The sequence below is a fragment of the Prionailurus bengalensis genome, chromosome D2 (assembly GCF_016509475.1).
Source record: "Prionailurus bengalensis isolate Pbe53 chromosome D2, Fcat_Pben_1.1_paternal_pri, whole genome shotgun sequence".
NCBI lineage: Eukaryota > Metazoa > Chordata > Mammalia > Carnivora > Felidae > Prionailurus > Prionailurus bengalensis.
In genome coordinates, this window is record NC_057351.1 from 8,767,435 (window position 1) to 8,794,274 (window position 26,840).

A 26,840-nucleotide genomic window follows, 5' to 3' on the forward strand; every position below is an offset into this window, starting at 1 on the left:
GCCTAGCAGCACGCGGACACACGTCAGCTCCACTCAAGGGCTTTTCATGTGAGTTTAGGGATGTCACCCGGCTTCTCAATGGGTCTGTGCTTTTTAAAAAGCTTCATCTATCTATCTATCTAGACATTTGCAGGTTTCTTCAAAGAAAAAAATAACCCAACCCTCACAATCCATTCGCTGCAGCATGACTTCTGGCATAACGGTCACTCTCACCCAATACAGATACTGAGTGTTTGTCAGGAAACTGACGTATTTGAGATGTCTGCGATGGTTCTATCCTGGCATCGCTCATCTGAAGGTCACAGAGACGTCACTTCTCAAGAAGGGCTTCTGGATCTGTTTCGACGTCTAGTCACCCCTTTGAGCGTTTGGAGTCCACCTGTAAAGTATTTCTGAAGCTCAGGATGGACACGGATAGGAGGCTCTCATTCACGTGAGCTTTGGGATATCTAGTGATGGCTGCCCTGACCAGAAAGTTCCTGACCTTCTTTTTTTTTATTTGTTCTTCTCTCATGTGATTTCTGTTGTACAGTATACTGTGACTTCTAAAAGAATGGTCTCTCTCACGCTTTACAATTTGTAGAGTGTCTGACACTAAAGTCTAACATATGGTAAACATTTCTTCCTTCTAGATTCAAAGAATTTTTGTGTATTTGCTGTCAAGAAAAACTCTTATGACTAAAACTTTCCCATATAGATGATATTCCTAAGTTTTTTGGTCTTGTGTGAATTATCTGATTATTCTGAAGGATGAACTCAGAAAAAAGTTCCCAATTCATGCTGTTTATAAGCTTTTTTCCTCTGTGTGTGTCTTCTGATGGGCAGTGAGCTTTGATTTCTGGATAAAAGTTTTCCTACACTCCTGACATTCATAGGGTTTCTCCCCTGTGTGCTTTCTCTGATGTATGATAAAATGTGACTTCTGAGAGAAGGATTTCCCACACTCCTTACATTCATAGGGTTTCTCTCCTGTGTGAGTCCTTTGATGTAATCTGAGGACTGAATTCACAGAGAAGGATTTACCGCATTCCTGACATTCATAAGGCTTCTCCCCTGTGTGTTTTCTCTGGTGTTTAGTGAGGTCTGATTTATAGTAAAAGTTTTTTCCACATTTATTACATTCAAAGGGCTTCTCCCCTGTGTGAGTTCGCTGGTGCACTGTGAGGGCTGACTTCTGGTAGAAACACTTCCCACACTCCTTACATTCATAGGGTTTCTCTCCTGTGTGAGTTCTCTGATGAGTTTTGAGGTGTGAATTTCTAGAAAAGAACTTGCCACATTCCTTACATTTATAGGGTTTCTCCCCTGTGTGTGTCCTCTGATGTACCGTGAGGTGTGATTTCTGGGAAAAGGATTTCCTACATTCCTTACATTCGTACGGCTTCTCCCCCGTGTGTGTTTTCTGATGTACCATGAGGTATGCCTTAACATAGAAGAACTTCCCACACTCGTTACACTCGTAGGGTTTCTCTCCTGTGTGTGTTTTCTGATGTTCCACAAGGTGTGGCTTCTGGTAGAAGGATTTCTCACACTGATTGCATTCGTAGGGTTTCTCCCCTGCGTGAGTTCTCAAGTGTCTACTAAGAGAGGACAGGTGGTAGAAGGTTTTCGTACATTCTTTACATTCATAGGTTTTCTCTCTGGCTGGACCTTTCTGTTGTCTTGTGAGGTCTCCATTCCTAGGGCCCGATGTCCCACATTCCCTGGGTTTGTCCTTTGAGTGAGTATGCTGATGTATTAGGAGGATAGACTTCTGGCAGAAGGACTTTCCACATTCACTACATTTATAGATTTTCTCTCTGGCAGGAGTTTGCTGGTGTTTTGTGAGTCCTCCATTCCTAGAGAGAAATTCCCAAAGTCAGTAATACATAAGGTACTCTAGCTGAGAACCCATTTCTAGAGATGTTCCCATACTGATTCGATTCATGGTTTCTCTACTATGAATGTTCTGACACACACTGTGGTTTAACATTAAGTAGCAGGAACCTTCCTTTGCATTGTATGCGGTCTCTTAATTGCCTGAGATCTGCTTTGGTTAACAAAGCCTCCCTTCCTGTGCAATTGAAGAAATGAAAGACTGCTTCAAAGTTTGAATCTCCTGGTCCTACAGAAGATCTCCACTGGGGAAGAGGGCTTTCCCATTTGGAAAGTGAATTCTTTGGAATTCATTCCAGTGTTTTAGTTTTCTCACGTTTAGTATGAACTAGTTAGTGCCTTCCCACTTCCAGTACTCCCATCAACACTTTTTTTTTTTTTTACAAGTCTTTTCATCTTAAAATCAAAATCTTGAACTTGCCTTGAATTTTCAGCTTGGCTTCCCTGGGATCTTGCTCCGTCATGAATCTTCCAAAGGTCTTCTACAAAGGAATTCAAAATTTAATAGCATTTAAATCTTAACATATTATTATGGTTGTAGGGCTGATCCTTAGGCTTCAGGGCAATCTCCCCAAATAAAGGAATTCTTATATGCAAATTTCCTCTATGCCTTTGGTTTAGAAAAAATATAAACACTAAAGACGGCTGGAGCAGACAAGGGAAGAAATGTCATTATAAACCCAAGTACTCTGACACTTTACAAACATTTTAAAACCTGGAGAAAAAGTTAAGGAAAAAGAAAAAGAATGGGGAGCAGAGAACAAAAGACATTCAGAGTGCTGCACAAGAATCTGGGACTCAGAATGCGGTAAGCCCATTACAGACAATGAACTGTAAGTAGGGTGAAAAGAAAAATTAGTAGACGACTGTGTCCACTGGAAATATTGGGGAAAGATGAAATTGGATGCAAAGCTAAGCCTTTGTCAGCCAGAATGTAATTTACTGTTCATTAGTGACTATAAACTTCTACTTTATTTCCTCTGTACCCACACACGACAGTCTAGATGCCTAGTCTAGTCCCTACAGTGACTACATAACAACGTGTGTGGAGGAACAGTTCCACACTCCGGGCTCTCTCCGTCTCACTGGCGTAATTTTCACCAGGACAGAAGACCCAGGAACACATACATCCCAAAGGAAAGATGATTAAACAGCAGTGTGCAAGCCATCGTACAACAGGATGAGTTTCCATTTGTAGCACAGATGTTTTCAAGCCTGACCACCAAAACATACTGCATCTCCAAAGTAGCGTTACCACGACCCAATGCCAGTCTTCCACTGCTTTCCTGTCTTAGTTTCGACATTTCTGCTTCAATTTACTACATGATCTTTAAGGATGAATTATTGAACATGATCCTGGAACCTTTACTGACCTTTAGATTTACTCCTCTTTAAAGGCCTGAAAGGAAGCGAAAGATAAAGAGCAGGGGCTTGGGGTAGGAATTTCATGGCCTTTGCAGGGAAGATGTAAGAAGTTAACGTGACGGGGACATGTGCAAGGCTGAGTGAGATGCACAGGAAACAAGAGCCTGTGTGTCTTTGGTCTTAAGAAAGGATGAGCCCTTGCAGGAGTGACTGTGAAAGGCACAGAGCAGAAGAAAGGGTCTGTCTCTTGTGAGTTCAGATTGAATATTTCCACAAACATCTAGTGAACAACTAAGAAATACCAGGCATTGTTCCTAGTCCTGGCAACGCAGAAGCTCACAAGTACAGGAAAAGCATTTAAGGAGCAGAGTGAGATCATCTTAGTGGGTTTTCTGTTTTTGTTTTTTTATCTTAGTGTTCTAACACTCCAAATAAGGTGCAGATTTTAGGAGGGATAATCAGTACCTGTGTGAAAGACAAACACCATCTAAAAGGAAGTTATCAACTCTGAAATAATATAACTGATGAAAGGCATAATGACTTGTAACCTAATTTCAGAGTTTAAAGAGAGAATAGGAAGTTAATAAACTGGTGCTAAAAATAACTGAGGCACATTTCATTGTTAATAAAAGGAGGAAAATGGCATTCGAAGAAAAATTTATGGTCAGATTGAAGATCTAACACTTTAGGGGTGCCTGGGTGGTTCCGTTGGTTAAGCATCTAACTCTTAATTTCAGCTCAGGTCATGATATCACAGTTTGTGAGATTGAGCCCCACATTGGGCTCTGTGCTGACAGCGCGGGGCCTGCTTAGATTTCTCTCTCCTCCTCTCTGCCCCTCCCTTGCTCATGTGTACACGCATTCTCTGTCTCTCTCTCAAATAATAAATAAACTTAAAAAAAAAAAAGAATTGTTAAGATTTAATACTTTAAGATTATAGTGTTCTAGAATTCCCACTTAATTCCCAGGTACTGGAATAATGGGAATTCCAGAAAAAAAGACAAACATCTAAGACAAGGTTAGGCAGGAATTAGTTTTGTATATAGGAAAGAAAAGTAAATCTATTTTACAAAGTCTGGCAAAGGACGAATTCATGTGGAAAGAATGAAAACTGGAGGTGCGATTTATGTTGCCTGCATATGCAGACCAAGTGCCCTCAGTCATTCCCAGATGTATAGGGCATTTAAAAAAGAGATTCCTGAAACATATTTCAGAAGGCAAAAGGCACCAACCGCCTCACTAGCGACAAGGGTTCTAATTTCTCACTCACCTGGGTAGTTCCGACGTGGAAATTCCACCTCCAGTATCCACGGTTCTTTTCCTTGCTTCAGCTTGAAGACTGCATTTGGCTTATTCACACAGTAACCTATGAATGGAGAAGAAAACACGGTTTACTTGGGATTTAGGGCCTGTGAAGGATAAGGAAGTACAGTTTGAGAACACTGAAGTCCTACTTTGGCTCGGCAAATTTAGATTCTTTCACCGGCGAGGGTGGGGACACGCATTCTTTCTGAGGCCCGAAATGGCCTCATCACATTTGACCCCTGAAACAAAGCCAATATGGCACAGCCCTACAGGGACCTTACGTGTTGCAGCCACTGGGAAAGGAAATGCGAACTACTGGCAGTTCCACACGGGGAAGTTTTCCTCACCCACTGAGACTAGGTGACCGTAGTTCTCCCGCATCACTTCCTTGTACAGGGTCCTCTGAGCAGCGTCCAGTAACTGCCACTCCTCCCGGGTGAATTCCACAATAACATCCTTGAATGTTACAGGTCCCTGTAACAACATATTTTGGTTGAAACTGAAGTATTCAGAGTGGAGTACCATGAAAAAACCACTTGTGAACTAGCTCTTAATGTGCCATTAGGTTTACTCTAGAAAGCTGGATACATGGCTACTCTGTACATAGATAAAATATCTGCTCACTCTATTTGCTGAGCTAAGGCTCCATGCCTGGAATCCTGCCAGGAGATATATAGATGAATGAAAGTAACTGTTCTTGCTGTGAAGGAACACACAGTCCGACAAGGAGGCAGAGACGTAAATACTCAAATGCAATACACATGGCAGGTGCTCTGACAGAAACATGTACGAGATATAAAATGGTCACAAGAGGGAGTGGTCACTTGAATTTTGTATTATCAAGTTAGATTTTCTAGGTTAAGCTGACTAATGGAAACCTTGGGAGCAAAGAAGACAGAATTGACAAAGACATGGATGGATGCATGAAAAATGGCAAGTTGAGGAAAATTACAAAGAAGACAGTCTGATACGAGAATAGCGTGTTGGACAAAGATTAGTTAGAAGGTAATACAGTCCGGTCCGGTGACAGAATATGGAATAATTCTGAATGTGTCTCTGGACCATCAAAATGTATTTTGCATACCCACTGAATTGGTACCTGCTTATTAATTTATATTTGTAATAATCCATTTATTAAAAATTGGCAAGTTTTATTTCTATTTATAATTAAAAAACTAATTCTAGTATTTTATACTATGTGGACTGTCTTACATGTTTTTGGGGTGTTCACCCCTTCACTTTGTAGATGCGAGTATAGATAACGGAGCTACTGAAGTGATACATGTGGGTAGTAAGCAGAGCTACAGGAGTAGACTGGTAGCTTAGAAGAAAACACTAAAGGGGCACCCAGGTGCCTCAGTCGGTTAAGTGACCAACTCTAGATTTCGGCTCAGGTCATCATCTGGTTTGTGAGATCGAGCCCTGCCCTGCGTAGGCCTGCTTGGGATTCTCTCTCTCCATCTCTCTCTCTCTGCCCCTCCTCCACTCGTGCTTTTTTGAAGTTAAAAAAACACTAAAGAAGAGGCAAGAGCACATCACAAATATGGAGTGTTACAAAATTAAGAGGCATACGTGAGCAATAAACATTTAAAGTAGCAGCAGTGGGGGCACCTGGGTGGCTGTCGGTGAAGCATCGGACTTCGGCTCAGGTCATGATCTCACAGCTGGTGGGTTCAAGCCCCGCATCCGGCTCTGTGCTGTCAGCTCAGAGCCTGAGCCTGCTTCAGATTCTATGTCTCCCTCTCTTCTCTGCCCCTCCCCTGCTCACACTCTTTCTCTTTCAAAAATAAACATGAAAAAAAAAAAAGTAGCAGCAGTGGGTAAAAAATAACTTCCTTGGAAATGAATTATTGAGAAAAGGGGAGGTTACTTCCCATAGTACCTCTATAGTTTGATAATGGCTAGAACTATAATGCTAATTATTTTCATTCTCTCATTTTTATTGACAGGACTATTTAGGGCTATGAAATTTCTTCCAATCGTTGCTTGTATTTCATAAAATCTGAAATGTGAAAATTTGAGGAACTTCTTCATTGGATATAAATTCTTGCTTCACATTTCTTTCCTGAAAACACCATTCTATTCTTTTACATATAAGTTGCTAATAAGAATTATGTCCATTCAAAAAGAAAAGAGTTATGTCAATTTTATTTTCTTTCCTTGCCAAGAGATGTAGCCTTTGTTCTTTGTGGCCTAGAGGACTCTTTTTTTTTTCCCTCTGCTTTTAGGTCTAATAGTTTTACTAGACTCTCTCTTGGTGTTCACCATTCTGGGTCAGTTCTCTCTGGCACAGAGAGTCTTTTCAGTATGTAATTCAGTTTTCCTTTTCTTTATGGAAAGTTTCCTCTGATTAAATATTAGTTTTAGATTTTGCTATTGACGGATCCTACTTCAGCTTCTACTTCTGTTACCCTGTCTTCCTCTTCCAGTTAATTCTTCCCCCTCCCACTCCCTGGGGTCTCTTTTCCATTTCTCCTGTGTATCATTTATCAGGCGTGCATTCATCTTCTCCCCAAGGTGCCCTGAAATTTAATCTTCTATTCTGAGATGATGTGCTGTTCTACCATTTCTTTCCTGAGTTAATCTGCTTGCATTTTATATCTACTTGTTTTTCCATTTCTGTTCTGAGGCTTTAATCTCTGGGGTTCAGGTTCTTTGCTGTCTGAAACACATAATATTGGAAGGCTGTATTCTCCTCTACTTTGTGTGTGTTTGGGGGAGGAGTATTGACGTCAGCTGAAAAAATGTCAGTTCACACATTCCAATTTTTCTTGTATTAGCATTGCATACATGTTGAGTGATATTTTTGGTTCATGATAAAATGAAGATAAAAGTTTATTTTATGTTGGGGAGGGGTGGAAAGTGTTACTTAGTTCAAAAATGTCTCTATTGGCATAGTATGTTCACATTTTTTTTTAATGTTTGTTTTTTGTTTTTTTTTTAACATTTATTTATTTTTGAGACAGAGACAGACAGAGCATGAACGGGCGAGGGTCAGAGAGAGGGAGACACAGAATCTGAAACAGGCTCCAGGCTCTGAGCTGTCAGCCCAGAGCCCGATGCGGGGCTTGAACTCACGGACCGCGAGATCATGACCTGAGCCGAAGTCGGCCGCCCAACTGACTGAGCCACCCAGGAGCCCCATATGTTCACATTCTTGAAGAAAGCACTACTGGGGGAGTTATCTTTAGATTCTGTGGGTTTTTTTGTTTTTTTTTTTTTTTTTTAGGGCACCTGATTTCAGCTGCTTGTTTTCTTACGTGCTTTTAGTACGGGCACACTAGGAATTCTATTTCTTTCCCTCTGAGTTGCTGATGTTCCTGCACACATTCTGAGTCCCTTCTTTTTTAATCCCGGTGCCAGTACTTGGACCCCACGATTCCAGACTTTCCCCCATCTTTCCCCGATCAGGGTGAGCGCCTCTGCTTGTGGCAGAGTCCACTTGATCTTCTGTTCCTTTACAACTGTGACCTCACCATCCTTTGTCTTCCATCAACCCCCTCCTGACTTCCTGCTCTGGGGGGAGCTCCCAGCTGCTTCTGCTCTTGACAGTGATCTCCCAACTTATACATAAACTGAAGTGTCCTGCCTCCTAGCTATACAGCAGGTTGTGGTGTGTGGAGATGTTTGTATTTTGCCAGCTAACATTATTCTATAAAAGAAATTGAGAAAATGAGAAAAAGAATCAGTTGGGCAGAAAGAGGCAATGAGTTGCATTTTGTTCACACTGTGAAGTGACTGTTGAACATACAGCTGGAACTGTCCATTTTGGCAGATACATATGTAAGTGAATTTCCACAAATAATATTGTCATATATATTTAGCAGGGTTCTGGAAGAGTCCAAAGAAAAAAGAAAAATAAATCTGTGGAAATAGGAATTTTCAAGATGATGGTAGGAGAAACTAGGCCAAGACCGAAGCCTGACGGAACTTCTCTAAATAGAAGAGCAGGCCAGGCGGAGAGTGCTCAGAAACCAAAGACAGATTCACAACAAATGGGCAGTTCTACTGTGAAGCCAAATGCAAACATCCAAGGTAGAGTAATTGGGTAAGAGCACAGCAAGGGAGTGAAAGCTGTAATCATTAAGCATGATGATTGGAGAAATTTTGGGAAGACTTAAAATTCTTCAGAGAAACCAGCTTTTGGATGCACATCCTAACAGCTCGGGAAAACAAAGGCCTGAAGTTTGATAAGGACAGAACAACGGATTTGGCAGGGAAACTGATCAGAGTCAAGCTTCTAGGATTCCTTGTCCTCACCCTCCCCTTTAAAGAGCATTCAGTTGAAGGCAAGAACTGGTGAAATGAACTGACCACATAAAGCAGAGGAAGACACTGGCTCTAAGTGTGGGAACAAGGCAGCCAGAAAGAGAAACACAAAATGGTGTTATACACATTGTATTCCCTTATAATACAAAAGGGTTTTTGTTTTTGTTTTGTTTTGCTTTACAAGGCAACACCTGTGATGAAATACTTACAAGTACTGTTTTCTTATAGCAATATCGCTTTGGCAATTAAGAGAATACCTAAGATAATAAAATGGACGTGTGACTTTTCATATGTGGAGCCAAATGCTGCAAGACAAAGAAGGAACACCCACAAAGATCTAATGAAAAACGTTTTGAATCTAAAATCCCATGCCTTGCCAGATTTTCAATCAAGGATAAATTTTAAAAAAGATGTCTTCTTGGGCACCTGGTGGCTAGGTCGGTTAAGCTTCTGACTGTTGATTTTGCCTCAGGTCATGATCTCCTGGTTTGTGAGTCAGCCCTGTATCTTGGGGCTCGTATGTATCTCTGTGTGTATCTTTGTGTGGAACCTGCTTGGGATTCTCCTCTCCCTCTCTCTCTTTGCCCTCCCCCTGCTCATGCTCACTCACTCTCTCTCAGACATTTTAAAAACAGATGTTTTTGTAAACATAAGGATACTAAAAGCATACAAACTATGCAACTATTCTCCAAAGTACTCGGATACACTGAAAAGGAAACAAGAAGGAAAAGCACGTGGTAAGCCAGAAATGACAGCTAACAGATATGAGATCACTAAGAACTTATTTCTGGGATAGCCATAATAGGAAGCTGTGGGGAGTTAAAATGGATTGCATTCAGAGACCATGAAAAGGAATAGACTATTATGCATACTAAACAATCACACTGTCCTTTCTAGATACTGATTAGTATGTTAACAACGTGCTCACATCTTTTCATGGAATACTGACAAGATCATTTTCTGACCAGAAGAGAAATCTGAAAATAACTGAAATCATTAAAATAGATTCCCTGCCCACAGCTGATTTAAACTTAGAAATCAATAACAAAATTATGTAGGAAAGTGCCAACTATTTGGAAACAATATTTGAGCACTTTTGTTTAGTGTTACTGGAAAACAAAAAGTTCTCTGAATGATCAAGAAAATTGATAAAATTATATCCAGAATGATGAAGAAAACAAAACAAGTTAACAATATCAGAAATGAAAAGGGTGACAATTCCTATAGGCCTTGCAAATGTTAAAAGAATACTGTGAACAATTCTAAGTTTATAAATTTGACAACTTAGATGGAATGGACCAATTCCTGGAAAGAAAATATTAAATCTCACTTAGAAATAACTAGAGCTGAATAGTCCTATGCATTTATTCAGTAAATTGCTCTTGTGGTTAAAAACCTTTCGATGTGAGTGATGGTAGAGAGCTTCAAAAATTGTTCCCTCCAACTGAGGCAACCATTAAGCTGGCAAAAACTGACAAAATCAACTTTTTCAGAACTCTAGAATCAAATTCTAAAAACAAATGAAAAGCTTAGAGCAACTAGTGAGGTACCTAAGAAAGAGGATGCTAACCATGAAGAAAGCACTGGTATTTCTGCTTGCCCACCTACCAACCCCCTCTCCAGTGTAGCAAGGGCAGTAGGGACAGTGCCTGTGTTCCTGGTGCAGATTGACAGGGTGAGACAACACAGATTTTGTGTTCAAAAACTGCTAAGTGTATTGATCTGTCTAGTGGTTTCCTGGTGGGTGAGTGCAGAAGCTTGCCTACCTTTTGCCCTTCTAGGTCTGGAATGGCATCCTGGGCCAGACTCAATGAAAACTACGTCATGACATGTACGGTCTGTGGCACGGTGCTGGGAAAAGCAGAGACAACTCCAGATGCCCGGGAAGGTGGAAGCTGAGGAGGAAGACAGTAGGGAGAAAAAGGGCCTGCACAGACTACAGTGCATAAACCAGGGACTCCAGAGAGCAATGTGCATTCCCAGGGCTGGACACAGGCTCAGAAAACACTAGAGAGGACACTAGGCTGACATCCATCTCTGGCTAATTTTAGGGCTCTTCAAAAGAGGTGGAGGGTAAGGCAAAAGGGTAGACAGCATGGTTAAATGGAGAAAGAGTGCCCCAGTGCAGAGCCAATATGTAAATATCGAGTATTTGATTTTTCTTTTTGGTTCCGGAAGTTTAAGGAAATCTCTGTCACATCACCGGCTGACCTCTGAGATAATGGAACAGAAATGGCAATGACCACACTTGACAAGACACATAGCCTTTGAAAAATTGGAGAGTAAACAAATGAACAAGTCCAGCCTTCAGCGAGCAGCAAAAGCAAACCATGGGGAGGGGGACAACCTGCTTTCCAGACTTAAGCACATTATAATGTTTATTCATATTACAAAACTTCTAACCAAAAAGTAAAGGCATAAACAAGTAGGCCCATTCACAGGGGGAAAGAAAAGGAAATTGACAGGAATCATCCCTCAGATAATGCAAATATTGGATTTACTAGACAATTTATCAACTTTTTTTTTTTTTTTTTTTGGGACAGAGAGAGACAGAGCATGAACGGGGGAGGGGCAGAGAGAGAGGGAGACACAGAATCGGAAACAAGCTCCAGGCTCTGAGCCATCAGCCCAGAGCCTGACGCGGGGCTCGAACTCACGGACCGCGAGATCGTGACCTGGCTGAAGTTGGACGCTCAACCGACTGCGCCACCCAGGCGCCCCTGGATTTACTAGACAATTTAAATCAACTCTCTTAAGCATGCTCAAAGGGCTACAGGAAACCACTGACAAAGAACTGAAAGAAACTAGGAGAACAATGTATGAACAAATAATATCAAAAAGGTACAAGTTATAAAAAGAAACCAAAAAGAAACTATGAAATTCAAAGGTACAGTAACTGGAATATAAAATTCAATACAACACATCGAAACAGATTTGAGCAGGCAGAAAAATCTGTAAGACTGAAGACATTTGAAATGAATCAGTCTGAGGAGAAGGAAACAAAGAATGAAGAAAGATGAACAGAGCCTAACAGGACCTGTAAGGGCACCATTAATCATACCTACAGAAGCAAACTGGGAGTCCCAGAGGAGAAGAGGCAGGAAAAGAGACATAATATTTGAAGAAATAATGGCCAGAAACTTCCCATATTTGATGCTAGACATAAATGTGTACACACAGGAAGCACAGTGAACTCCAAAAAGGAAAACTCAAAAGGGCTCCATACCAATATACATTATAATCAAATTGTCAAAACCAGAGACAAAAAGTCTTTTAAAAGCAGCGAGATCCTCACTATGATTAAATCCTCAACGGAAACTTGGGAGACCAGAGGCACTATGATGCATTAAATTCCTGGAAGAAAAAAACTGCCAAACAAGAATTCTAGCAACACTGTCCTTCAGTAGTGCAGGAGAAATTAAAAGGTATTTGAAGATAAAGGCTCAGGGACTAGCAGACTTGCCCTACAGGAAACGTCAAAGGGAGTTCTTCACCTTGAAATGAAAAGACATTAGACAGTAATTCAAGGCCACATGAAGAATACAGGTAAAGGTGACAGTAGAAAAATACAAAAGCCTAGGTTATTGTATATATTTTTAATGTTTGTTTATTTTTGAGAGAGTGAGACAGATCTGAGAGAGGAAGACACAGAATATGAAGCAGGCTCCAGGCTCTGAGCTGTCAGCCCAGAGCCCGACACAGGGCTAGAACTCACAAATCACGCTTACGGACTAAGCCACCCAGGCGCCCCTATTGTATTTTTTATTATAACTCCTCTTTATGTGCTGTATGGTTTAAAGTCAAATGAATAAAATAGTTAACTGTAAATCTAGGTTAGTGGGCACACAAAATATGAATATATGTGACACTAACAAAACGAAGGGGGAAGAATGAGCTGTTTCAGCAGTTGCTGTTATGCAAGTGAAGCTAGATTTGTATCACTTCAAATTGTTAGGAATTAGGGATATTAATTGTAATGGTCAGGGTAACCACTAGAAGATAACTTTTAAAAGGCGAAAGATTTATACGATCTGAAGAGAAACCAGAGTATGAAGATAACTTTTAAAAGTAACAGAAAAATAAAAGGAAATGAATAAATCAAAATGGTACACTAGAAAAAATTAAACACAAAAAAATAAGACAGTCTTAGAAAAATTAAGGGAAATGAAGGAATACACCCAGAATAGATGTCAAATTGCAGAAGTAATTTAATTTAGGGTTTATGCTGGTTAAACTGAAGATTATAGGTTTTGAGGGAGAATAACAAAGAGTCCTCATCATAATATATCAGTATGGGGGCGTCTGCTTGGGAGTCTCTCCTCCCTCTCTCCGTCTCTCCCGCTCACGTGTGTGCGCATACCCTCTCTAAATAAATAAAACTGAAAAGTGTATAAAGTATAAAAGTATGTATCAGTGTGGGTACATAATACCACTGGTGATGATAACCTAGATTACTTTGTTAAGGTAGTTTTTGCCAGTTTTCTCCACCGTAGAGTAGCTTTTTCTTTTTCACACTGTATTCTTTAAAAGAAATTTACTAAGTCCAGCACATACTCGAAGAGGGAGTAGGCCCCACCTGTAGAAGTTGGCACTATCTACATATATTGTAATTTTTCACAAAGAATATCCTCTTCTCCCTGCTTACTTATTTGTTCAGTCATTTATTTATATCACTATGGCTTCAAATATTTAATGTTTTGCGTTAGAATCCAATAGTGTGTGGGGTGCCTGGGCGGCTCAGTAAGTTGAGTGTCCGACTTCGGCTCAGGTCATGATCTCGTGGTTCGTGAGTCTGAGCCCTGTGTCGGGCTCTGTGTGCTGACAGCTCAGGGCTTGGAGCCCACTTCGGATTCTGTGTCCCTCTCTCTCTGCCCCTCCCCCACTCATGCTCTGTCTCTCTCTCTGTGTCAAAAATAAACAAACATTAAAAAAATTAAAAAAAAAAAGAATCCAGTAGTGTGCTATTTTGTTGCTCAATTGTTCCAGCTTTGCCTACGAGAAGGTCTTTCAGGCTGGCTCCATGTCCACTTGACACGTCCTCATCTTTCTGAGCACATACGTTGTGACACTACAAAATTATATGGGCTTATTCTAAATTTCTATTACCTCATCCCTCAAATCAAACATTTCTCCATGTTATTCTAGTTCCCTTTCATTGGAGGATGGTAGTTAGAAATCAACACCTGTGAACCATGTATGATTGTTGCTACTAGACTGTCGTCACTGTTTACAGGCACTTCACCAGTTAGAAAATATATGTGTATGAACTCGTGTATACACACATCCGTAATCATTTCTCTAAATACATATATGTCAAGCTAGTATATATTAAGGTAGTGTATATACATTTGCTTTTCAATAAATGGGAGCCGGAATAAATGAGCATCCATATACAAAAAATGAACCTCAGCCAATAGCTTATACTTTATATACAAAAATCAACTCAAAATGAATTATAAACCTAAATGCAAAGTGTAAAAACTACAGCATTTTTAGAAGATAGGAAAAAGTCTTCGTGACTCTGAGCTAAGCAAAAACTCTTTAGATACAACACCACAAAGAATTTAGAAAGAAAATCTGGAAGTCAGAAAAATTTGCTCTGTGAAAGATATAGCTGAGTGGAAAGAGTAGGCATAGAAAGCGAGCAAATATTTGAAAATCACAGAGCACTCTCAAAATGCTTTGATCATATAAAGAACTCAAAATTCAGTAAGAAAATAACCTAATTTAAAAGATTCGGGCAGAGAAGATATATAGATGGCAAATAAGCACATTAAAACATTTCCAGTATATTAGTCATTAGGAAAAATGCAAATTAAAACCATGATGGCCTACCACTACATCCCTATCAGCATCCCTTTTTTTCTTGAAAAAAAAAAAAAAAGAAAGAAACTGACAATACCAAACGCGGACAAAAATGTGAAGCGACCAGAGCCCTGCACTTTGTGGTGGGAATACAAAACAGTACGGCTACTCTGGAAATGGTTTGGCAGTTTCTTATGAAGTTGATCAAATACTTACAACATGACCAAGCAAGCACTTGCCTAGGTACCTACCCAAGATACATGAAAATCTAAACATACAAAATCTAAGCACAAAAATCTAAACACAGATATTTGTAACAGCTCCTTTCATAACTGCCAGAAACCCAAATGTTTGTCAGCTGGCGAACAGATTAATGAATGGGGTACATACATACAAGTCCATAGTCTCTAGCAATGAAAAAGGATGAGTTGTTGATACTTGGAACATGATTAAATCTCATGCATTATGCTAAATGCCAGTTGGTAGTCTTAAAAAACTACATACCATTTGGTTCAATTTATATGACATAACAAGAAAAGGCAAAATTATAGCGATAAAGAATAAACTGGTGATTGCCAGGAATTAGTGGTGGTGAGAGGGACCAAGAAAGTTTTGAGATGATGAAACTGTTCTATATCTTCACTGTGGTGATGACTGTGCCTTTATGCATGTGTCAAAACTCACTAAAATGTATACCCAAAAAGAATGGATTTTGCTGTTAAGTTAAATAAGGAAGATAAGAACACAGCACAAAACAAAAACGACTTTACACCACAGAAGATACCAAGTATTCACAAGGATATCGAGAAACTGGAACCCCCGTCCATTGCTGGTGGGAATGTGAAATTGTGCAACTACTACAGAGGATATGTGTCGATTCCTCAAAAACCTAAGCCTATAATTACCACGTGATGCAGTAATTCCACTCCTGGTTATATATCCAAAAGAACTCGGAGCAGGGACTCAAACAGGTACTTGTACACAAGTATTCATAGCAGCATTATTCACAATAGCCACAAGGGGCAAACGTCCCAGTGTCCACAAAGATGAACGCATAACAGAGAAGCTGAGAAGATGGTGGAGTAGGAGGACCCTGAGCTCGCTCCATCCCATGGATACAAGCAGGTAACACATCACCGTGAATAACTCAGCAAACAACCAAGACAAGCAGAACAAACTCCACAGCTAAAAGTAGAGAAGAGGCAGGTGCCTGGGTCTGTTAAGCATCTGACTTTGGCTCAGGTCATGATCTCACGGTCTGTGAGTTTGAGCGTGCGTTGGGCTCTGTGCTGATAGCTCAGAGCCTGGAGCCTGCTTCTGATTCTGTGTCTCTCTGCCCCTCCTCTCCTCATGCTCTCTCTCAAAAATAAAGACACATTAAGAAAATAAAATATTTTTAAAAGTAGAGAAGCAGCTCCATCACAGAAGTTGGCTGAGAATATTATCAGAAGTGGATGCAAAAGTAAAGATGGAACTCATTAACTCATTAAAAGTTATAGAATCTTGATTTTTAATAAAACATCAATAGCAAAAAAAAAAGATGAATGCGTAAACTAAATGTAAATACAAACAGATGAATATCATTTTAAAGTCTTTAACAGGAAGGAAATCCTGTCACATGATACAGTGAAGACACTATGCTGAATGAAATATGCCAGTTAAAAGGGGCAAATACTGTATGATTCTACTTATATGAAATGCCTAGAACAGTCATGTTCATAGGTGAGTAGATTGGTGGTTTCTAGGGGAAGGGGGGAGGGGAGCTACTGTTTAATAGGTAGAGTTTTAGTTTTCCAAGATGAAAAAAGTTTCAGAGATGGATGGTGGTGATGGTTGTACCATGATGTGAATGTACTTGATGTTACTGAACTATGCAATCAAAAATGGTTAAAATGGTAAACTTTATGTATATTTTGCTACAATTAATAAAAGCAAAAGCCAATACCCACAAAACGCACTAAAAAAACTATAAAAGTATCAAACGTTGGCATACACACCAGACTTAGAGGGATCAAAATCCCAGAAAAAAGAAATTGATTGGAATGAGTCCTATGCCTTTAATTCGTATTCTCAGGGCATTTTCAAATTTCATAAGCAGGGAAAAAATGCAGGGCAGAAAATATCTTAGAGCTGGCATCTCAGGAATAAGGATAAGAAGCTAGTTCTGAATAGAATGTAGAAAAGGAAAAGAGAAGCTGATCTCACTATAACCATGAGAACAAGCCCCTAACCTAGAAAATTACAAGTTTTCCAAAACCTCGAAGAGAACCAAGAATCCAAAGATGAACAAAGGAAAAAAACTCAGAAGAGAAAAGAAACCACAACTTCTTTCACTTTTGGGGGCTAGTAGGGGACAGAGAGAACCAGGCCAACTTTTCACAAAATGTTCATGTTTGCTTGCGGGCTTCTGTGACGTATTAGAATCGCTAAGAGCTTTAGTCACAAAGCAAGTGATCGCCAACCTGCCATTTGATACTATCTGGTTTCATGTTCAAAACAGAAGCCTAGTGTCTGCCTCACTTTTACTTCCCAAGTGTCTCAAGGTGATCAATTTATTTTGAGTTGGAGAACCAGGGAATGTTTCAGCAGCACATATAATAAGTTGGGGAAGCAGTTTCTGGAACCAACTAGGAAGGTCCATAACAGACACGGATGCTCTGAAGTACAAACAGCCACCAGTTTTCCCCCGAGCCCTCTACTGAGTACGTGGTGTCAACCCTCCAATGGCTGGGGGCAGAGACGATGGGCAGGACGAGAGGTCTCAGATGGGGAAGGCTCTGCAGGAACTTCTCAGTTACTCCTCAGTAGCCTAGCTGGTGGCTAGGCTGCACAGCAGATCACTGGAGACCTGGTGGCGCTCAGATCCCAAGGTGTGCTGAAGAGAAAGCCTGCATTCTGCCCTTAAATCATCTGAAGCCAGTGGTGAACTGGCCCTAATGTCCAGGGTCAGCTCAAGTATATCTTAGATCAGTTTAGCAACCAGACTGATGAAGGGATGTGCCTTTTTCTGGAGCTATTATTTACTTTGACCTCTACTGTCCCTTTATAAAATGTCTAGCACATAATACAGAATTAGGGGACATGCAAAAAAGTAGAAAATTTTGATACATACTAAAAAAAGAAGCCTAGGGGCGCCTGGATGGGTCAGTTGGTTAGGCGTCCATTCAGGTCATGATCTCAAGGTTAATGGGATCAAGCTCCATATCAGGCTCTGCATGGACAGTGTGGGGCCTGCTTGGGATTCTTTCCTTCTCCTTCTCTCTCTGCTCCTCCCCAGCTCACACGCATGCACACATTCTCTCTCTCTCTCAAAATCAGTAAACAGACTTAAAAACAAAGAAGCCTATTGAAGCAGACACAACCTAGATGTTGGGATTAGCAGATAAGGACTTCAAAGTAATTACAATAAAATGTTAAATGACTTCATGAAAAAACAGACTGGAAATGAAAGAATGGGGAGTCATAGCAGAAAAAACAAAAACCCAGGAATTTTTAGAATTAAAAGATACAGTATCAGAAGTGGATTCTGTGGGCTTATGAAATGAAGAGAATTAACAAAACAGAAGGAAACTATGAACTTGAAAAAAAACTCTGTTCAACAGAAATATTCAAACTAAAAAACTAAAATAGCCTCCAAACTAAATACAGCATTTGAAGATATTCAGGACAATATGTACATGGTGTCTAACATTTGTGTAACTGCAATCTTAGATCTTAGGAAGAAAAAGAGAGAATGGGGCAAAGAAAATATCTGCAAGTGTTCAAGACTTTCCTGAAATGATAAAAGGAACAAACCATAAGTCTTTATCATCCCAGAGGGATAAAACAAAACAAACTGTACCTAAGCACATCACAATCTGTCAAAAACTAAGGATAAAATGGAAAATCTCTTTTGTTTTTTAAGGTTATTTATTTATTTTGAGAGAGAGAGGGAGAAAGAGTACAAGTGGGGGAGGGCCAGAGAGAGAGGGAAGAGAACGAGAATCCCAAGCAGGGTCCCTGCTGTCAGCACAGAGCCTGATGCAGGGCTCGAACTCATGAACTGTGAGCTCATGACCTGACCCAAACCAAGAGTTGGACACTAAACCAAATGAGCCACCCAGGCGCCCCAAGACTGAAAATCTTTTTTTTTTTTTTCTTTCAACGTTTATTTATTTTTGGGACAGAGAGAGACAGAGCATGAACGGGGGAGGGGCAGAGAGAGAGGGAGACACAGAATCGGAAACAGGCTCCAGGCTCTGAGCCGTCAGCCCAGAGCCTGACGCGGGGCTCGAACTCACGGACCGCGAGATCGTGACCTGGCTGAAGTCGGACGCTTAACCGACTGCGCCACCCAGGCGCCCCAAGACTGAAAATCTTAAGCACAAGTGGAGGAAAAAGACACATTATGTTCAGATGAATAACAATGAGACTGACATCTCGGAAACAGAAGACAAAGGCATCCTATAAATGCAGAAATGAATAAAATGCTCAGCATAGAGGTCTATATTTGGCAAAAAAATATCCTTCAAAAACCAAGGTGAAATAAAGACATTATCAGAAAGACAAATGAAGTGAATTTGTCGCCGTCACTCCTGCACTACATGAAATGATAAAACAAGCTGCTTCGGCTGAAGGGAAAAGACATCAGAGACAATCCCAGACCTGTAGGAAGGAATACAGGTAACTGTATATACAGATATTTGTATAAACATAAAGCAGTATTTTATGTGCATACACACATGCATACTCAAGTTACTTTAAAAAGTCAATACCGTTTAAAGTAAAAATAACAAATATTTGGGGTTAAAACTGTATGTAAAAGTGAGATATAAGACAAGGACCACACAGGTGGGAGGATGTAAATTGAATTATGCTGAAGAAAGTTACTATGTTGTTCATGAATAAATATTACTTGAAGACATAGGTGATAAGTTAATGGTGCATACTGTAGTCGCCAGGCTAAGCAATAAACAAAATAACACAAAAGTAGAGCTTAAAAGTCAATAATACTCAAAATGCTCAACCTACACGAAGTACAACAAATCTCACTAGGATAATGAAAAATCCACACACAAACGTACTAGAATAAGATCTTAAAAATAGCTAGTCCAAAACACACAAATTTACTTTAGATGTCTGACAAATTAAAAGGTGAGTTTTCAATAGTATAATATAGTGAATGCTTTCAATGTTTTAAAACAGAAGAACTTCCAACCCAGAGTTGTATACACAGTGAAAAAGTTCATTTATATTTCAGAAAAACCAAAGTGAGAATTTTCCACCAGCAGATCCTCACTAAAACAAGGAAACAAGCAGAATAAAAACAATAATTATAAGGGCACTTGGGTGGCTCAGTCGGTTAAGCGGCCGACTTCAGCTCAGGTCATGATCTCAGTTTGTGAATTCAAGCTCTACGTCGGGTTCTGTGTTAACAGCTCAGAGCCTGGAGCCTGCTTCAGATTCTGTGTCTCCCAATCTCTGCCCCTTCGCTGCTCATGGCTCTGTCCCTCTCTCTCTCAAATGTTTAAATAAACATTAAATTTTTTTTTTAAAAAAAACAGTAATTATAAAAGATGTTTTCAAAGAAGAAATTTATGCCAACACAACTTTAGGGATAAAAAAGATCTAATTTGACCAAAATGGCTATGAACAAATAAAAAAATACAGTATCTGCAGACAATGAACTTTTCTAAGAGTTGGTCGTGATGACTGTACTCAAAGTTACTTCAAAAAACAAAAAGGCTCACTAGTCATTTGTGCTGTCCCAAACTGACTGTTCAACTCAGCAATTAGTTACAGAGCCTAACACAGGGGAAACACTGTAGCACCGTCGAGTGAATTCTGGATCAGGAGAATGGGACATAGATATACATTCAAAACTGACAGAAGCAGAACTGTAGAGTAGGTAAGTTTGGTTTTGTTTGTTTTTTTTTTTTGAGCTTCCTCCTACATTATTTCTCCCTCTTTGCAAAGCCTCTTTCTCCCACTATCATGCCCAAAAGCTACGATTTTTAGTTAATAACAGATAATGTCTACATAGGGGGGGTGCCTGGGTGGCTCAGTCGGTTGAGCATCTGACTTTGGCTCAGGTGATGATTTCACAGTTCGTGAGTTCAAGCCCCGCATCAGGTTCCACGCTGACAGTGGGGTTGTCTCTTTCTCTCTCTCTCTCCCTGCCCCTCCCTAGCTTGCTCACTCTGTCTCAGAATACATAACAAACTTAAAAAAAAGAATCCAATGCCAACAAGCCCTGTGTAATAACTGGCTGTAAAATGTTTGGGGCACTGGGTGGCTCAGTCAGTTAAGTGGCCAACTCTTGGTTTTGGCTCAGGTCATGACCGCACGGTTCATGGGTTCAAGCCCTGCATCAGGCTCTACACGGAAGCTGGGGGCCTGCTTGGGATTCTCCCTCTCTCCCTCTCTCTCTGCCCCTCCCCTGCTCATGCTGTCTCTGTCTCTCTCAAAATAAACAAACTTAAAAAAACTTCAGCTTAAAAAAAAAAAGATAATGTCTGTTCAAAAAATTTATGATACAGTAGAAATACCATGTCAGAAGTTGGGTTGTGATAGTTATGTAAGACTGACTATGTCAAGTGCTTACCAAAGGGCTGGGAATTTAAAACAAAGATATGGTTACCACAGAACTCAGCATTCATTTTTTTCTGGGTAATGAATGGTGAGAGGAGATTAAGGTGGGGCACACAGGGGCTTCCAAGATACTAGTAACTGTCATTTCTTAAGCCAGATAGGGGATACAACTGTGTTTCATTAATATTCCCTAAGTTTTACACATACATTATGCACATTGTTTTGAATGACTTTTAAATAAAATAAAATAAAATAAAATAAAATAAAATAAAATAAAATAAAATAAAATAAAATAAAATTGAAATTCAGTGTTTCTCCAGCCCACAAGGTCCTACATATTCTAGCCCCTTCTACATCTTTGATTTTACCTCTAGGTTATTCTTCCCTAGGTTGCCTCTAGCTTCAATGTCTTGAATACTGTTTCTGGAACACGCCTCAAGGTGCTTGTATTTATTGTTCTTCCTATCTAGAATGCTCTTCCCCTAGAATTCTACTTGGTTCCCTTATTTAATTTAGGACATTTCTCAAATATTACTTTAAAAAAATTTTTTTTAATGTTTATTTAGTTTTGAGACAGAGAGAGACAGAGCATGAACAGGGGAGGGGCAGAGAGAGAGGGAGACACAGAATCTGAAGCAGGCTCCAGCTCTGAGCTTTCAGCACAGAGCCCGACGTGGGGCTCGAACTCCTGGACCGTGAGATCATGACCTGAGCCGAAGTCGGATGCTTAACCGACTGAGCCACCCCGGCGCCCCTCAAATATTACTTTTTAGAGCGGCGTTCCCCAATCAACTTATCCTCTGTTCCTCACTTCTCTGTGCCATGCTGTCCTTGTAACTGCTTGTTTACCTCTGAGCACATACACGAGGAATATCACTCAAATGCTAACACATATAGAAAATATATCACATTTATTCGTATCCCCACCAATCTCCTCAGAAAAATCTTATATATTAGAAGTTGTCTGCTTCACAGCGGAGGATACAAGTTTTCCAAAATTCTAAGTTTCACTTGAAACCTCAACTTTTTTTTTTTTTTTTAATGTTTATTTATTTTTGAGACAGAGAGAGACAGAGCATGAATGGGGGAGGGTCAGAGAGAGAGGGAGACACAGAATCTGAAACAGGCTCCAGGCTCTGAGCTGTCAGCACACAGCCTGACGCGGGGCTCGAACTCACGGACCGTGAGATCATGGCCTGAGCCGAAGTCGGACGCTTAACCGACTGAGCCACCCAGGTGCCCCGAAACCTCAACTTTTAACATTGGCAATAAATACCAAGAGTCATTTTCCTTGAAGTGACAGGCTCACTTCAGCCATTTTTGGGAAAATGGTAAATACTTCTCCGAATAACTATAGTTTGTCTGACAGTTGCTCTTTCAAGCAAAAAAGGTGGCCAGGAGAACTCACAAATCAGTTGTACAAGTGCTTTTCCTAAATGACCAACCATCATTCCTCAGTATGCAGCAAAAAGAACTGTATGTGCACTTCCCATTTGGTCATACTGAATAGTAAAAAGGGGTGTGTTTGGAGGGCGCCTGGGTGGCTCAGTTGGGTGTCCGACTTTGGCTCAGGTCAGGATCTCACAGTTCACGAGTTCGAGCCCCACACTGGGCCCTGTGCTGACAGCTCAGAGCCTGGAGCCTTCTTCGTTTGGATTCTGTGTCTTCCTCTGTATCTGCCCCTCCCCCACTTGCACGGTCTCTCTTTCCAAAATGAGTATTAAAAAAAAAAAGATGTGTATTCGGGGGGTCAAAATGTAATAAAATTAGTTACTTTTACTGTTTCATCAAGGCTGTCCTTAAATGAAGGTGAATTTTTTACTGTTGAGTACACTGTTGAATACAGTCACCTGCTATCATTGTCTCATTCATGTCCAACAGCAATCTATTCACCACTGCTTTTACACCATCGGTGTAAAAGGCAATTTGCATCTTAGTATTAGGTTCTGACCTGATACACTCCTTTGAAAAGGTCTTGGGGAAGCCAGGGGTCTGCATTCTGGAACTGCTGTGTTATTCAAACAGTATTTTCCCTGAAGGTGATTTTTAACTATTTCCACTTTTCTAGTTTAATATATGGGCTCTTTTTCATAAAACTCACTGAAAATACACACACACACACACACACACACACACACACACACACACAGGGCTAAATAAATGACTCACCTGATACTTGTTCATTTTCTGCTGCTCTTGGGAAAGGATAGAAACTATGAAGCCAGAACAGGGAAAGGTGGAAGACAGAAGTCTTAAGAGACCTTATCTTGCCGCTCAGGAATCACCTGTGAGAAATTTCCATACATTTTAGTCAAACATAAACCCCTAGGAAAATATCCCTTTGAGCCATGAGAAGGAATAGAAAGGGGCATGATAAAGGAATACCCACCTGTCCATTGGTGACTCTGATACAACCTCGGTGAATCTGGGAAATTTTTGAGTGAATCTAAACATTTCTTTCCTACTAGCTGTTTTGCAAATTATGTACCCATTTACTAAATAATACTAAAGAATTGAAAACTTAAACATCCAATAAGAGCAAGTTACGCAAAATGTATAACACATATCCAAAGTGTGGATCCCTATGCTGGCATTACAAATGATGTTGAAAAGCACTGATAAAGAAGTGTTTGTTACATAACAATTGTTCCTATTAACATTATAAACCCCACGAAGTTAGAAAGTCTTCAGAGCTCTCAAAAATTAACATGTCTCTTCTCCCTAAATTGCAGTTTCTCAAAAATCACTTCTCTAAGACACCAGTTTTGACTTAAGCACGGTGCAGTGGACCTGGAGACTTTGGTTCCGTGCTAGTCTCTGGCATTAACAAACCTAGTGACTTCGTTTCAGTGGTATTATATTTAACGTGAGGAGGGATTAGATCTAATTTTGAAACTTTCACGTACCATTTTGATTCTGTAAATTTTCACTCAGTGCCACAAATCCCGACAGTACCCTGGAATTCACTGTCCCCTCCAAGCCTGGGCTGGGCCAAGGGTAAAATTTAATTAGGCCTCAAAGAATTATGACAGGGACACAAATCTAACTTCCAAAATAACAATTTGACACCGTAAGTCCCAGAACAGGAGCTTGATGTAGGTAAGCAAAAGGTAACTAGATGCCATAATGCTGAGATAGCAGAAAGCTCTTCCCGATGGCCTGATGCTTACAAAATGCCTAATAATAAGCCCAGATACACCAGCCAGAGGCATTATGATAGCACCTTAATAACACGGAGCAAGGATGAAATTCCAGTTTTTGTCTTTTTAACAAAGTGTGTCCCATCCCCCCTCTAGAAAGTAGTCTCCGGCTTGGAGAGGATTCCCAGCTTCTCCAATAACACATAAGATTCAGGGCTCAATTTACATGTTTAACAGTCCTCTGAGAATACAAATAGGTTGGAGAATGAGGGAAGGGCCTCAATTATCCTTTTGACACAAGGGTTCTGAGGAAACCTCAAGAATTTTTGTTAATTGAACACTAGGTTAGGTCCATTACACTCCACAGTTATGCTTAGGGACAATTATTGTACTAAATACAGCCCAAGGCTGTAGGAAACCGCATGAACCAAAGAGTAAATAAAACGAATTTACCCACCCCGTCACCGCTAACGCTGAGTAAACCAATCAATATCCGACCTTTCGTACTCCTGTTTATTAAAATGGAGGTGGTTAATGCCGATTCAAAGGATGGTCATGATGATTATGATTAAATGAGCCAAGAATGAAAAGAACAGCATACCTCGGTAATAATAAAAGCAGCTCACCTTTATTGAGTCCTTATCAAACTTTATATATACGGCCCTATTTAATACAGCAAACAACCCCAGTAGTTAGTGTGGTTATTTTACAGATGAATGTCCGAGTCGTACCCAGGTCATCCTGCCCAGTTAAGTGGCGGGCGCCAGACGCGCGCAGGTCCCCCGGGCTGACACCGCCGCGGCGCCGACAGCCACGCCAGCAGCCACGCCAGCGCGGACGCGGCGGGCCCGGGGTCCACGTCACAACAGCCGTTCCCCCCGCGTCCCTCCCCGCTGCTCCCGCGCCCCAGGCCACCTCGGGCCGCCCGGCTCCGCAGCTCGAGAGCCAGGCTTCTGGGGAGGGGCGGCAGGTGGACAACGGGCTTCCCCGCCAAGCCCCCTGCCCGGTCCCCTCCCCAGTCCTCGGAGGCCAGCCGGGCGCTCAGAGGGGGGCGGCGCCTTCCAAGTTCTCCGACTCGTCGCAGCCGCGGAGACCCGGCTTCCCCCCGCCCCCGGCCTCGCACCCGCAGAGAGGCCTCCGACACACCTGCAGGGGCTCGGCCACCGCTCCCGGCCCGCGCAGGTTCCAGGCCCCGCCCTCTGCCGCACCGCGGAGACCTGCAGGCCCCGGAGTCCTATCCCGCCCTGGGGCAGGAGACGAAGATGGCGACTATCAAAAGGAGGTGGAATTGCGCATGCCCAAAAGCCCCGCGCGCCTCACTCTGGAACTACGCTTCCCAGAAGCCTCGATAGCAACTCCACTTTGGATGACATATGATAATACGGCCTGGCCTCCTCTAGCCGCCTGAGCGCTGCTGGGATTTTCGGGACGCTCCCCCCCCCCCCCCCCCCGTGATTACTCACAGTGACAGCTGGTGACAAGTGGCAGACCACAGTCAGGGGGCTTGAAAACAGATAACTACCCGGAAGCGGTGCGAATATTGATCAAGTACTTGGAACCAAGTACAACAATACATTCAAATAATGTCCACTAACATCTGACTTTTATCTTAGGAATGCTAGTTTTCAAAATTATGCAAATGACACGTGAAATTTGTAATAAGGAGAAAATACGTATAGGCTTAAACAGAAAACTAGTACCACACATACCATTGCCCAAAAGAAAGAAAAGTTTAATGTGAGTGCACAGTCTGAGATTTTTTTTTTTTACTCATTTTATGCTAATAGTATAAAATAACTCCTTTCACTAGGGAATATGCACTGAATATGCAGTGATTTCCTGGTCAGTCACATTATGACATTAACTTAGTTTTGTGCCAACAGAAATGAACTTCCGGGGCGCCTGGGTGGCGCAGTCGGTTAAGCGTCCGACTTCAGCCAGGTCACGATCTCACGGTCCGTGAGTTCGAGCCCCGTGTCAGGCTCCGGGCTGATGGCTTGGAGCCTGTTTCCGATTCCGTGTCTCCCTCTCTCTCTGCCCCTCCCCCGTTCGTGCACTGTCTCTCTCTGTCCCCCCCCCCCAAAAAAAAGAAAAAAAAAAGAAATGAATTTCCATTCAGTGTAATGACAAAAAAAATTTTTTTTTGGTAAGATTAACTTTAAAACCTAAAATCCATGTAGACAAAATATACATACACATTTGAGTATGTGTATATTATGTATGCATACACACATAGCTGGCTCGCAGGGTGGAGCAACTGGATGTGGGAGTCCCAAACAGACCAGGTTCAGCCACCAACTGCTCAGAAAATCCAAAGGCAGAGAGACCAGCGGTGGTGAAACAAGAAAGGAATTTACTTTTAGTGAGGCTAACACTGGGAAGACAGCGGACTAGCATCTCAAAGACTGTCCCCCAAGTGCTAAAAATCCTTCCAGGTTTATTTTTCAAAATGTGGGGCAAAGGATGGTGAGTACTGCAGGGAGGCAGTGAGAGTCGAATGATCATTGTCTT

At 41.2% G+C, this 26,840-nt stretch overlaps 1 protein-coding gene across 3 annotated transcripts; it reads right to left on the bottom strand.

The window, feature by feature from the left end:
- Positions 1 to 508: 508 nt before the first annotated feature.
- ZNF25 (zinc finger protein 25) lies at positions 509 to 25,586 on the bottom strand. Of its 3 annotated transcripts, none has more exons than XM_043596179.1 (6): positions 25,476 to 25,586; positions 23,359 to 23,474; positions 4,893 to 5,019; positions 4,511 to 4,606; positions 2,297 to 2,357; positions 509 to 1,838 (listed from the first exon to the last, which is right to left on the bottom strand). In XM_043596179.1, the coding sequence occupies exons 2-6, from the start codon at positions 23,371 to 23,373 to the stop codon at positions 785 to 787; spliced, it is 1,353 nt and encodes a 450-aa protein (XP_043452114.1). In that variant the 5' UTR covers positions 23,374 to 23,474; positions 25,476 to 25,586; the 3' UTR covers positions 509 to 784. The 3 variants fall into 3 exon arrangements, with proteins under 3 accessions (XP_043452114.1, XP_043452116.1, XP_043452113.1); XM_043596181.1 differs by lacking the exon at positions 25,476 to 25,586 and adding an exon at positions 24,956 to 25,065; XM_043596178.1 differs by lacking the exon at positions 25,476 to 25,586 and adding an exon at positions 23,579 to 24,719.
- Positions 25,587 to 26,840: the final 1,254 nt, after the last annotated feature.

Coding starts and splice junctions, on each gene's coding strand:
- ZNF25 (XM_043596179.1), bottom strand. Junction 4,607..4,892: donor CGGTCACCTAGTCTCAGTGG/GTGAGGAAAACT, acceptor CTCCATTCATAG/GTTACTGTGTGAATAAGCCA. Junction 2,358..4,510: donor TCCACGTCGGAACTACCCAG/GTGAGTGAGAAA, acceptor ATTCCTTTGTAG/AAGACCTTTGGAAGATTCAT.